Genomic DNA, 14,018 nt, shown 5'->3' with positions numbered 1-14,018 from the left:
TCATCTTGAAAGTGGCACATGTCCAAATAACATTTTAGGCTACTGATGGACCATTCACTACTCATTATTCAAAGTCATTGTGTTCCAAATCATCAATTTCCAAGTTTATTCTTTTGGAAAGCTTGCCAGGTAACACATCACCTAATTGCTTAGTCAGCCAGACTCTTGTTGTCTGCACTTGTGAAGGATTATCACAGTGAACAGGACTATTTGTTGCTATACCCATCTTGTTGCTATAGCCATTTGAGCAAAATATTACCAAGACTTCCACTTCTGTGTTATAACTTTATAAGTGACAGTATTGATGTTTTTTTCCCCCACTTTACCAAATGTTAACCATTCCATTTCCTGTACAATTATTCTTATAACAATAAGTCACAAGCAGTGCATATACACTTTAGAGTATTACAGGGTACCACACCCAAGATACATGTCCTTGTCAGAAGGTCATCTTAATGAGCATACAATCACGTTAAAACCATTCTGAACATGTCGGTATATAAAATCAGGTAAAGATCTTTAAAAGCTGTATATTCTTCATTCCTTTCTCATATCTTTTTGCACATAATTACATAATACTGAAAATATTCTCCATCACATTCAAAATGATCACCTATCAGCCATCTTGCTTTTCTGATTGGTCTCAAAAGAAATACGAGTTTCAGAGGAACTTATGAATGCTCCCCAAAAAATAAATTTACAAATATCTTTAAAAATAAGTTGAATTCAAAAGTTTGAAAAGGGAAAGAACATTGTTTCAACATTTTACGTACTGCATACATGTTTTTCACAACTTGATATATACATGTGCTTGAGCTATGAAAGAATGCATGTTTATCTTTTGGATTTGTAAATTGTGTGGAATATAATCAAGAGTTCTATGATTGTAGGCTTTGAAGCTATTTTTGAAAAACAATTAAGCTCCTGACACAAAATTTTAATAAGGGACAATATCTCTGTAATTATGGGATCAATGCAGGTACCGACTTCAGTACACTACAAACTTTCCCTATCCAACTTTTAATACAAGTAAATTGAAGCTCCTGGCTAAAAATTTTACCAAAAGGGCAACAACTCTGTAAACATTGGGGCTGTTGGCCTTTAATAAAAGCAGATTACCTTTGTGTAACACACCAAGTTTCATGATGTTTACTCATCTTTGAGCAAAGTTATGCTCCAGACACAAAAAGGACAAGACTGAAATACAACTGCACCGAACAACAATAAGCTCCCCCAAAAAACATTTTCATGAGCATCAAAATGCACAACTTCCAACCAAGAGGAACACAAAGTAGATTCCTCTTAGTCTCTAGTGAAGTCTTGTGCTCTCTGGATTAGAAATCTGACAGAATAAGATCCATTCAGTACTTCCCATGAAAAAGTTGTATCAAACTTTCATTTTTTTTTCAAAATCCAAGACCACTATTGTACCATTTATTTTTCTGTTCAGTCCCAAAAGAGCACAATTAGGGACCATGGAGAGCCAACATACATTGTTTAATGTTTTGCAAATTCAGGACCCATAATCTACATATTCTGAAAGCCTGTTCTTCTACATGTAGTACTCCTTATCCATAATGAATTTAACGGTAACTGATAAAAAGATTTCACAAGTGTGACCATGTATTTATACCTGGTATGTATACACACACAAGTGTTGATTATATTGTTTACAAGCATGGGCGTAAGTGTGGATATTTCTGGGGTGGGTAGAATCAGAAAGTGCAATATGCATACCTGGTTATGTACCTTCAGTTTTATGAAATCACTTCCCACGTGTGTTAAGTTTACATAGAAACAGGAACTCATTTTGACAAGAATTATACTTAATAGGAATTATACTAGGTTTTGCTTCTCCCTTTTTCCTAGAATACATATTTGATAAAAATTTAAAGCAAAACATGCCTTATGATACCAAATTTCCTACTTAACTTTAATGATTGACAAGTACCATAGAAATATCTATATTGATGCTGTATAGTAAAACAAATTCTTTTAAAATTTTCTTTCCACTCAAATATGGCTTTTTACCAGCATAATACTATACTACTCTTGAGGAAGAGTGTAAGGGGAATTTGTCCGAAATCAATGTATTTGTTTAAGGCTGATCAACGACTAAATTTCATATTGATACAAGTTATAAAAACTTTTATTTCTAAAAATCTGGATGACATTTTGTAAATGATGGATGTTAAAGTGTTCCCTTTGCATTCCAGCGATATACAAAATTATCTAGTTTTGTTTACATTTTACTTAAAGCGTAACTTTTAAATGTGAAATAATGATGACAATGCCGTCATCTCAATCACCATAGGATAACTAACAACTGTAGTCTAGTTTTCACAACTTTTCATCACTTAAATCCATGCAATGGTTTTTGTCCTGTTGTGAAGAAATAAATTTCAAAAGGCAAAATTCAAAATTGCAACTGCAAGCTTTCTTGATTAACCTAAACATTTGATTTATATAATAAAGGATAAATCATAAAAAACCACAAGGACTCGTAGACTGACAGGAAAATGTGATCAGGAAATCATATATCAGATCAGATGGCGGCTTAATCACTGCACATCATACAGATCAGATGGAGGCTCAACAACTGCACATCATACAGATCAGATGGAGGCTCAATAACTGCACATCATACAGATCAGATGGAGGCTTAATAACTGCACATCATACAGATCAGATGGAGGCTTAATAACTGCACATCATACAGATCAGATGAAGGCTCAATAACTGCACATCATACAGATCAGATGGAGGCTTAATAACTGCACATCATACAGATCAGATGAAGGCTCAATAACTGCACATCATACAGATCAGATGAAGGCTTAATAACTGCACATCATACAGATCAGATGGAGGCTTAATAACTGCACATCATACAGATCAGATGAAGGCTTAATAACTGCACATCATACAGATCAGATGGAGGCTTAATAACTGCACATCATACAGATCAGATGAAGGCTTAATAACTGCACATCATACAGATCAGATGGAGGCTCAATAACTGCACATCATACAGATCAGATGAAGGCTTAACTGCACATCATACAGATCAGATGGAGGCTTAATAACTGCACATCATACAGATCAGATGGAGGCTCAATAACTGCACATCATACAGATCAGATGAAGGCTTAATAACTGCACATCATACAAATCAGATGGAGGCTTAATAACTGCACATCATACAGATGGAGGCTTAACTGCATGAAGGCTCAATAACTGCACATCATACAGATCAGATGGAGGCTTAATAACTGCACATCATACAAGAGTTTATATTCTTCTTAGTTTATGTATTAAAATGTGTATATGGTCCAAAAAATACCTGGTACTAATGGAGTCAAATATATTGATGCCCAGATGCCATAGCATTCCCACATTAAAGCAAATATTCAATTCCTTTGTATTCAGGTATTCAAAAGTTCTATTAGGTAATAATTTATGTCAGTTTTTCTACAAGAGTGACATAGATTATATCATACTGAACTTTTTACAGGTTTTCATTTTCCTATTTTATAGGAAAAATTATTTTTCTATAAGAGTTACCTCCCTTAGTAATTCATTAACCATTACTTCTCGTCTTTGCTAACTAGATTCGTCTTTGTAAAGGAAAAAGCTCCATAATCATAAAAAGAAAAGAAACGGTTATCAAATGCAACTAGTTTATAATCATACAGTTTCAAACACGTCATCAAAAAGATCATTTAAGGCTAGTTATAAACACCATCTCAAAACAAATAACGCTTAAAGCTATTTTCTTTTCAATGAGCTAGTAAATGTTTCACTAATCCTCGATGCAAGTTTTTTTCCCACAAGATGTTAATACACCTTAAAAAGTGCACAACTTGAAGACATCATATTTAGGACTTTGAAATTTTAGTAGAATCGGAAATACAACAATTTCATTTGGAATGGTAATTTAAATAACTTTTTTAATTGTAAAAAATGTGTTTAAAATTGGTCTCAATCCTTTTGCTTTGTCCCCTTCTAAGCTCTACCATTCAAGTTTTCAGACAAGTAGAGTCTACAGAACACTTACATTACTACTTAGTCCAATACAATGAACTTACAAAACCTGAGTGCAAATTACATTGTAGGTACCATTTCCAAAATTTGGGTGAATCTAGTTAAAAAAGCAATGTGGTGGGTTCTCAAAATTTGAGTGAGCCCCACAGGAAATGCTCGAGACCAGGACCTGATTAGTCCAGTCCCTAAAATCACTATCTGCTTATCAGAAAACTATTGTCACACTCAAATGTAGAAATTTATAGGTTCAAAACCAAGAGATGTCATGTTTGGCATAGATTTTTTTAGAGCTTAGAAAAGTGGTTCTATTTTTCAAGCAAAATTTGCTTTAAAGATGTTTAATTATTAGTAAACACTACACTAACAGAAACCGATATGTTATAAACAAATCATTCTCAGAAGATACAATATGAAATGACAAATCTTTAATTTGCTAGACACATATGATCAGTATACACAAATAGATTTCCAGAATGTTTAGTTATTTCAACAATGTCTAGATTTATACTCATGATGTACCGAAGATGATCCATGATTTAATTGTGATATGAAATGAAATGAAGAAACAACTTCTTAATATTACTTGATTTTTTTATACATGTTACCCATGCAAAATGGTAACAAATTGTCTAACAATCGAAGAGCTTTTATAAAACACTGGCGCATCAGACCAGTGCTATAGTAACACTCAAATGTCAAACTGAATGAAACCAGTATCTGTGACATGCACTGGAGATAATATCTAAACAGTTTTAAGTTTTTTCCAAGTTCTGTATCATGCCCGTTGACAAAATTAAACAACACAATTCAAGGACATGACATAAGTATGTCATATCACTCACGGAGTCTTTTCTCTTCACGAACAATACAAAATGGTCTAATGAAATAGTTCTAATGATGGGAGGTTTTGGATAATTCATCGCCTGTTGTATCCTCCGCCACCACCACCGCCTCCTCGGCCGTAGCTACCACTGTTTCCATATGGTGTTGCTCTGTGTCCGCCGCCACCGCCGCTCCTGTTCATGGCTCCTCCTCCATAGTTGTCCCCATACCCTTGGCCGAATCCCTGTTGACTGTAACCACCACCATAGTTATCATATCCACCACCACTGTTATACTGTTGGTTGTAACCTCCACCATAACCGCCACCACCCTGGTTGTAGTTGTCGTAGCCACCTCCCTGACCGAAACCACCTCCTTGGTTATAGCCACCACCTTGGTTGTAGCCACCACCACCACGGCCTCTCCCTCGACCTCCTCCCATTCCACCACGGCCTCCTCCGCGACCACCTTCTCCCCCGTCCTTAGGGAGGGCTTTCTTAACCTCAACTTCTTTACCGGCCACCTTGAATTTCTTTCTCAACACACATTGATCAACGCAATCATAGTCCTCAAATGAGACAAAGCAAAATTTCTTGTTTTTACCAGTAGCTTTGTCTTTTATCAAGTCTACTGATTTAATTTGTCCAAATTCCTGAAACGATGCACGGAGATCTTCTTCCGAGGTGTCCTCATTTAGCCCGCCAACAAACATTTTCTCTACCGATAGAGATGATTCCCCACTTTCTCTGGGCATAGCTCGTTTCGTTTCCACTTGCCTGCCATCCAGTTTGTGAGGTCGATTATTCTGTGCAGTATCGGCACCCTCTTGTGTTTCGTAAGTGATGAATCCAAAACCCTTCGGTCGTTTGCTCTCGCGGTCTTTTATGACCACACAATCATTCACTGTTCCGAATTCTTCGAAATGTGCTCTCAGGGTTTCATCTGTAGTTTCAAAGCTCAACCCACCGATAAAAAGCTTCCGGAACTTATCATCCGATTCTTGGCATCCCATATCATACATTTTGACACCTTTTTTGAAGTTCTTAATCAAAAAGAAGTGTCCTCCTCTTTGTGTGTGAAACTCGTGGCCCCGGCAAAAATGTCTACCCACGCCGCTGATGACTTCCGGATATGCGCAAAGACCGACTCAGTAGGAATTTTCATCGACGTAAACGAGACGCTTAATACAAAAACAGTGCAGTTTTCAAAATGGAACATTTAGGTCAAACGTCTTCCGGATCTCCTCTACACGTTTCCTTAGTCTTTTGTTTAAAAACATGTGTTCTTGAATTATATTATTCCTTTGTTTCGACTAACAGAGCGTCCACCCTTTCATTCAAAGAACCGTTATATTAAATCAATTCGATTGTCTAAAACGGTCCTCTTACTTCCTTCTTTCTCAGTGAAAAAAAAAACACGAGCATAATTTATGCAGGATATCCGCCATTTCCAAATTATCATTTCAGTCGGTAATAACTGACACGTGATCATACACGCAACTCCCTGAATTAGCATTTATCGTTTTGAATTTATGAAATTCGGTTATAACAAACACCTATATGACACCATTTTATCTGAACGTATCGCGCCAATATGAAAGGTTTACATGAAATCACTACACAGCTTGTATGATTTTTGAAAAGAGACTTGCACAAGTCCGTTTACACGATATAACGGTTATGCATTATCGTTTTAGCCGTTTTTGATACAAAGGGAATGAGAACAAAACAAAACAAATGTGCAGTCATCTGATTATCTGCATAAATATATGGGTTTTTTTATATGCTAAATATAGCCATTTATAGGTTGGTTTCATAAATATCAATGGTGTTTTTCTCATAAACAAGCGAGAAGATATAGAACAGGTAAAGACTTGGATAAGCTAATGACATTACTTTATCAGAATTTGTAGTGATTGTTAGTTGGTGGTGAAAACAATTAACACATGCATAATGAAAGTATAAGATTGTGATTATCAAAAGTCAAATTCAATACATGATTATTATTTTTCTTTAATAATAATAAAAAAAACAGGTTGGACATGTCATTATCCGAAATCTTATGTTTTCAGTAGTATTATATATTTAATACCAAAATCAATATATTCTTGAATGAGAATAGATAGCTATAGCCAAAGTTGGACCTTGGTGGAGAGGTTACAGTTATGTCTATTAAACTAATATAACCTCAATAAATCTCCCCTTCCTGCATATTGCATCAAAACATTTTGGTATCATACTCAACACTAAAATGAACCTATGCTCATCACAATATTAGTTGTAATTAACATACAGAGGTTAACTTATTAGAATCAATCCATGATATGTTCATGTGTTTCTTAAGTGAAAGAGAATGATGTTTATGAACTGATAAAAACTTTGCAGGATTATCAAATTTTTCAGTATACCACAATAATATATTTACTCATTTTTATCATTCGAAAAGAATTCTGTGGTTGTGACAATAACACCTGTACCACTGACAGGGCTCTCACACCCCATTTAGGGACTGGGGCCCAGGGCTTTAGAATTGGGAAAAATAGCAGCATTTTCCTTAGAATTGGGAAAACCTGGGGTCTAAATTGGGAAAAAAAGATACTATTTTGCACTGGGATTCGGCCCCAAATCTGGCAGATCAAGAGCACTGACTGGTCATGACAGTAGTCCAGTACCTGTGGTCATGACAGTGGTCAAGTACTTGTGGTGTTGACCAGTACCTGTGATGGTGACCAGAAGACCAGTACCTGTGGTGGTGACCAGTAGACCAGTACCCTGTGGTGGTGACCAGTAGACCGGTATCTGTGGTGGTGACCAGTAGACGGGTACCTGTGGCGTTGACCAGTACCTGTGGTGGTGACCTGTAGACTGGTACCAGTAGACCAGTACCCTGTGGTGGTGACCAGTAGACCGGTTCCTGTGGTGGTGACCAGTAGACCAGTACCCTGTGGTGGTGACCAGTAGACTGGTACCTGTGGTGGTGACCAGTAGACCAGTACCTGTGGTGGTGACCAGTACCTGTGATGGTGACCAGTAGCTGTGGTGGTGACCAGTACCTGTGGTGGTGACCAGTAGACCGGTACCTGTGGTGGTGATCAGTAGACCGGTACCCTGTGGTGGTGACCAGTAGACCGTTACCCTGTGGTGGTGATCAGTAGACCGGTACCTGTGGTGGTGACCTGTAGACCGGTACCCTGTGGTGGTGACCAGTACCTGTGATGGTAACCGGCAGACCAGTACCTGTGGTGGTGACCAGTATACCATCTGTACTTGTGGTTGTGACCATCTATCATACTTGCGAACTATGTCTTTGAGAATGAAAATATACTGACACAAAAAGACACACAACCTAAATATTTTAACAAGAGGCCAAGAGGGCCTGTATCGCTCACCTGGATCTTTATGACCAACATTACTATATCTGTGCATATGTTCCACGTTTAACACATTTGACCCCTGTGACCTTGACTATGGGTCAAGGTCATTTCTTTTACTTTCTTGGACTTCATAAAAGGAACATACTGGCCAAACATGATTCTAGGCTTTTCGATATTTCGGAAGAATTTTTTTAAACGTTTTAACACATTTGACTCCTGTGTCCTTGAAGATTGGTCAAGGTCATTTCTTTCAGCAAACTCTGTAGGACACCGTAACAGGAACATAGTCGCCTAATATAATGATTCTAGGCCTTCCGGTATTTTGGAAGAAGTCGTTTAAAGGTTTTAACACATTTGACCTCTGTGACCTTGAATATGGGTCAAAGTCATTTCTTTTTGCAATCTTTGTTTGGCTTCATCAAAGGAACCTTCCAGCCAAATATAATGATTCTAGGCCCTCCGGGATTTTGGAAGATGTCGTTTAAAGGTTTTAACACATTTGACCTCTGTGACCTTGAATATTGGTCAAGGTTATTTTTTTTTGCAAAATTTGTTGGGCTTCATCATAGGAACCGTAAAGCCAAATATAATGATTCCAGGCCTTCTGGTATTTTGGAAGAAGTCGTTTAAAGGTTTTAACACATTTGACCTCTTTGACCATGAATATGGGTCAAGGTTATTTTTTTTTTGCAAACTTTGTTGGGCTTCATCAAAGGAACCTTCCAGCTAAATATGATAACTCTACGCCTTTCGGTATTTCAGAAGAAGTTGTTTAAACGAAAAGTTGACGGACACCGGACGGACGGACGCCGGGCTATGGCATAAGCTCACTTGGTCCTTTGGGCCAGGTGAGCTAAAAATGTTAACACACTACTGTTAGGCATTTTGTATAACACAATATAAAACATGAACTCCGATACAAATGACAGCGTTTTGAGCTTTTCAAAGTTTGTCATCCTTCATGTATCAGGCAATAAAAATCTGATATTGAAATTTGTTTGTCATTGGTTAAAAGATGCCAAAGGTAACTAACAATGAACACAACAAAACATTGCAGTAACTGTTGGCTGGAAACACCCAAAACACAGTAGCAAGAGTGTCCATTAAGGTACAATATCTTTTCTATACTTCCGCCTTGGACTGACCTCGGACAGGCTGGCTGAAGGTTATGATGTCATGTCGTTTCATGAGGATGCAGCACTTGTACAAGTAGTTTAGAACTGCACAGAACATTGCTAATGAGCCACAATGGACATACAATCCAAGAATAAGCCAAGATACGCCGCTGATTCATGCTGTATCGTCCAGATGGGTGTCAGCATGTTTTTCAACATCATGGTGAATGTTACGTTGATAACAAGGCAGGTGTGGTGTTGGTAGCATTATAGTGTGGTTCAGGTTCTGTAGTGGCCACAAAACCTGCTTGGTGATCATTAAATGGAATCTTACAGTTCAACGATGCATTGATAGTCTTCTATAATAGTGTCTTCACAACCTTTTCTTTCAACAAAAGAATGCTTGATGAAGCACAAAGTGCAAATGACATGTCTTTGCCAAAACAATGTTGACACTGTACTTTATAGTCCGCATCTCTCACCAACATGTGTGGGACATGTTAGATCAACACATTTAAACATGCCCAAATTCATGCAAGTTTACTTGTTCTGAAATTTATGAAATTCATTGTACAATGGGTTTAGTGTACCTACCAATCTTGATTTGGACTTTTTTTGAATAGATTTTGCTTTTCCCAGTTGCCTCCTTTGTCTCAAAATTTTGGCTCTTCGCATCACTGACGAGTCCTAGAAGGATGAACCAGCTGTATGATGAAGCATCACTGACGAGTCCTAGAAGGATGAAACAGCTGTATGATGTAACATCACTGACAAGTCCTAGAAGGATGAACCAGCTGTATGATGTAGCATCAATGACGAGTCCTAGAAGGATGAACCAGCTGTATGATGTAGCATCAATGACGAGTCCTAGAAGGACGAAACAGCTGTATGGTGTAGTATCAATGACCAGTCGTAGAAGGACCAAACAGCTGTATGATGTAGCATCAATGACGAGTCCTAGAAGGATGAACCAGCTGTATGATGTAGCATCAATGACGAGTCCTAGAAGGATGAACCAGCTGTATGATGTAGCATCAATGACGAGTCCTAGAAGGATGAACCAGCTGTATGATGTAGCATCAATGACGAGTCCTAGAAGGATGAACCAGCTGTATGATGTAGCATCACTGACGAGTCCTAGAAGGATGAACCAGCTGTATGATGTAGCATCAATGACGTGTCCTAGAAGGATGAACCAGCTGTATGATGTAGCATCAATGACGAGTCCTAGAAAGATGAACCAGCTGTATGATGTAACATCAATGACGAGTCCTAGAAGGATGAACCAGCTGTATGATGTAGCATCAATGACGAGTCCTAGAAGGATGAACCAGCTGTATGATGTAGCATCACTGACGAGTCCTAGAAGGATGAACCAGCTGTATGATGAAGCATCACTGACGAGTGCTAGAAGGATGAACCAGCTGTATGATGTAGCATCAATGACGAGTCCTAGAAGGATGAACCAGCTGTATGATGTAGCATCAATGACGAGTCCTAGAAGGATGAAACAGCTGTATGATGTAGCATCACTGACGAGTCCTAGAAGGATGAACCAGCTGTATGATGTAACATCACTGACGAGTCCTAGAAGGACGAACAGCTGTATGATGTAGCATCACTGACGAGTCCTAGAAGGATGAACCAGCTGTATGATGCATGGTCATTCATTAATTGGCACTACTGTGTAGTTTGTATTGAAAGGCCTTTTTCAATTGTGTGTCTTTCGTACAATCTTGTACTCATCCAGCTGAAGACTAACGGAGGTTGTTTGATGTCAAAGTCTACTGTTGTAAGGTTCCCTGGTACTATAGATACCAAGTTCTGATGGTATTAGTATTGTTAACAGAATTACTGAATGATCAATTGTCAATTTGTTGATTACTTGGACTGATATAGGAAAGTGAACCTTGTGTAAATGAGTATGTTTATACAAGGATCATGTCCCAATGTCAATCCATGCATACAACAAAATAGAAAATCAATTCCCATACTTAGTTTAATTATTCTTTAACAAGAGATCCAATAGGGACCTTTGCATCCATCACTGTTTGACCTTTACTTGCTCTTTGTAAGTTGGATCTTTTCCCTTTTTTTCTCTGTTTTTCCTCTTAATAATCAGTGATTTGAACATTTCAATGCAGAAACAGCAATGATAATCTTTACCAAATCCAAAATGGTCTTCAGGAGTTTTTCTTCCAATCAGACCAAAATTCAAAGAGCACAAATACAGACCAAAGGGAACATATGTATGAAATTTGAAAATGATCTATCCAGTATTTCTGAAGAAATAGCGATAATAAACTTTCAAAGTCAAAATCCAAGATGGCCGCCTGTTGACAATTTTCTTTTTCTGATCAGTACCAAAATATAAATAACAAGAAATAGCAATAAAAAACTTCACTGAAAAAAAATCCAAGATGGATGCCTGTCAGCCATTTTTGCTTTTTCTGATCAGTCCTAAAATCAAAACGATACCAGCAAGGACCAAGGGCAACTTACATATGAAATTTGATACAAAAAAATCCATCCATTCTGAATAGCCAATTAAAACAGTCCACCATCATCAATGGTGGCTTAAAAAGGTATCACTGGAATGCCCTTTCACTAAACAACTTTATTTAATATCATAATATTGAAATTCAGCCAATCAACAAAATAAAAACCATGAGGACCCTTTCCAGAAAAATTTAACTGTCTGCATTACATTGTTTTTTTGTGACATGTAAGTTCAATACAGTAATGTTACAAAACAATACACTATTGTGTCTTTTTGTCCAGAACAAAAGCATACAGTCTACTATAACTTCATCAGGAAATGAAGTGACTTGATTCTACTATCTTCTAAGAGGTAAAGAGAACTGGACATATCTATACACTCAAACATCTTTCATTAAGCAGTTTTATTGCTAAAGGTATAAAACACTATCGCAAAAATAACACTTCTGCAGACATACGCAAATGAAAAGTCAGAACACAAATCATCTAACAAAATTGACAAATCATAAAGCCCGGTACAAAAAACACAAAACCAGAAAGGGTCGTTTACTTGTGACACGACCTTCAATTCCATGGTAAACATTCATTTCCATGAAAGTCAAGTGAAGGATGCAACCAAGTCACTTTATCAGAGATCAAATCTAATCCCTAACTAAACATCTTGAATGTGGAGCTAATACAACATTTCAAGAGGACAACAGCAACAACTGTAGGTTGCCACCATATTTCCAGTCACCTAGTAACTTGTCACAAGTCTAACTTTCCTTGAATTTACATACACCTTGTATATTCAATTATTTTTTTAAAAACCAGACTATATTTTGTTGCATACTGCGAAGTTATAATGACTGAGTAGTGTTCTCGAAAAGACAGTAATTTGGGTATTTTGCTTGTGAAAATAAACAGAATATCTAATACTGCCTTCAGTAATAAACATATTTTACTTGTGTATCTAATATTTCTGTATATCTTTCCCTTGTACTGTACGCTCATGTAAAATACTTAAGTATTAGATACACTGATGAAGTATATTTGTTATTAGGTATTCTCTGTATCCCACATTATAATAATGAAGTTTTATTTATTGTCGGTATTAAAAACAATACAAACATTAGCTCTTTTGAGCTATTTCATCCGACACATGCATACAGTTACACATTAAATACACAATGACATAATAGATAAGATATAAGTATAGAACTACTCGGATAAAAAACTTTAATATTTAGCAGGTGATATATTAAAATATAGTGTTGTTAAAATGTGTCTGATTATATAGGTGTTCTATGTGTGTCTGTAATCATGTGTGCATGTGTTGCATTTACATTTTGGCCCATACCAGCTGTTAATTAGTGTCTTAAATTGTGTAAGTGTGGTTGTTGTTCTGAAATGGTCTGGTAGGGTGTTCCAAATTTTAGGTGCTTCTAATCTAAATGAGTGTTTGCCGTATTTTGTGGTCCTAACCTGTGGTATTTCCGCTGTATTATGGTATCTAAATGTATATGATTTTTCTGTTATGTTTATGAGGTCATGCAGATATGTTGGTGTTTGATTGTTGCTAATTTTGAAAACTTCTGTTGCAAAATTTCAAAGGCGCCTAATTTTGAGAGAGGGTAATTTTGAACTGGCTAATAAATTTTCGTATGTATTTTCGTGGTCGTCATAGATGAATTTCAGAGCCCTTTCTTGAATTTTTCCCATTTTTGGTGTATTAGTTTCACCACACATACCTACATACATTTGATTCAATTAGTCTAACAGAAACATGTAACACACTTGGTAATGTCTGTCACTATGACGATCCTAAAACAATGTTATGTACTGTGATCGTACATAGATAAGTAGATCAATGTGACAATTGATTGGTATAAGAGCTGTAATAGGTCAAATATTTCTGTTTGAAAATTGTTCCAGGGTAACTTGTAGTTCCAGATTAGAAATGAAGGTTGTTATTGAAAACTGTACATTTATGTACATCAATTACTTACAGGAATCAAAGTAACAAGTAAAAAGCTCTGAATTATAAGCACAATGTTTAATGAACATATACATTGATTATTCACGTTTATTACACAGTTGTCACAGGCCTTACATAACACTAAGTTTAACATGTCTGTGATCTTATATCAATTGTGATCACTCAAACAATACAGGTAAAGCAGGCA

The 14,018-nt window shown here is 36.8% G+C and overlaps 2 protein-coding genes across 2 annotated transcripts in view; both read right to left on the bottom strand.

Annotated features, from left to right (window-relative positions):
• The window catches only part of LOC132543488 (uncharacterized), a 69,582-nt gene that overhangs the window by 41,845 nt on the left and 13,719 nt on the right, over positions 1-14,018 (bottom strand). The window lies entirely within an intron of this gene.
• LOC132543420 (heterogeneous nuclear ribonucleoprotein A1, A2/B1 homolog) lies at positions 4,455-5,992 on the bottom strand. Its single transcript, XM_060206921.1, has one exon. The coding sequence runs from the start codon at positions 5,885-5,887 to the stop codon at positions 4,961-4,963; it is 927 nt and encodes a 308-aa protein (XP_060062904.1). The 5' UTR covers positions 5,888-5,992; the 3' UTR covers positions 4,455-4,960.

Source organism: Ylistrum balloti, unplaced genomic scaffold, assembly GCF_031769215.1.
Source record: "Ylistrum balloti isolate Yb309-2 unplaced genomic scaffold, AGI_CSIRO_Ybal_v1 Utg369756, whole genome shotgun sequence".
Lineage (NCBI taxonomy): Eukaryota > Metazoa > Mollusca > Bivalvia > Pectinida > Pectinidae > Ylistrum > Ylistrum balloti.
The sequence above is the reverse complement of the archived record's forward strand: the minus strand, read 5'-3'. Positions and strand labels throughout refer to the sequence as shown.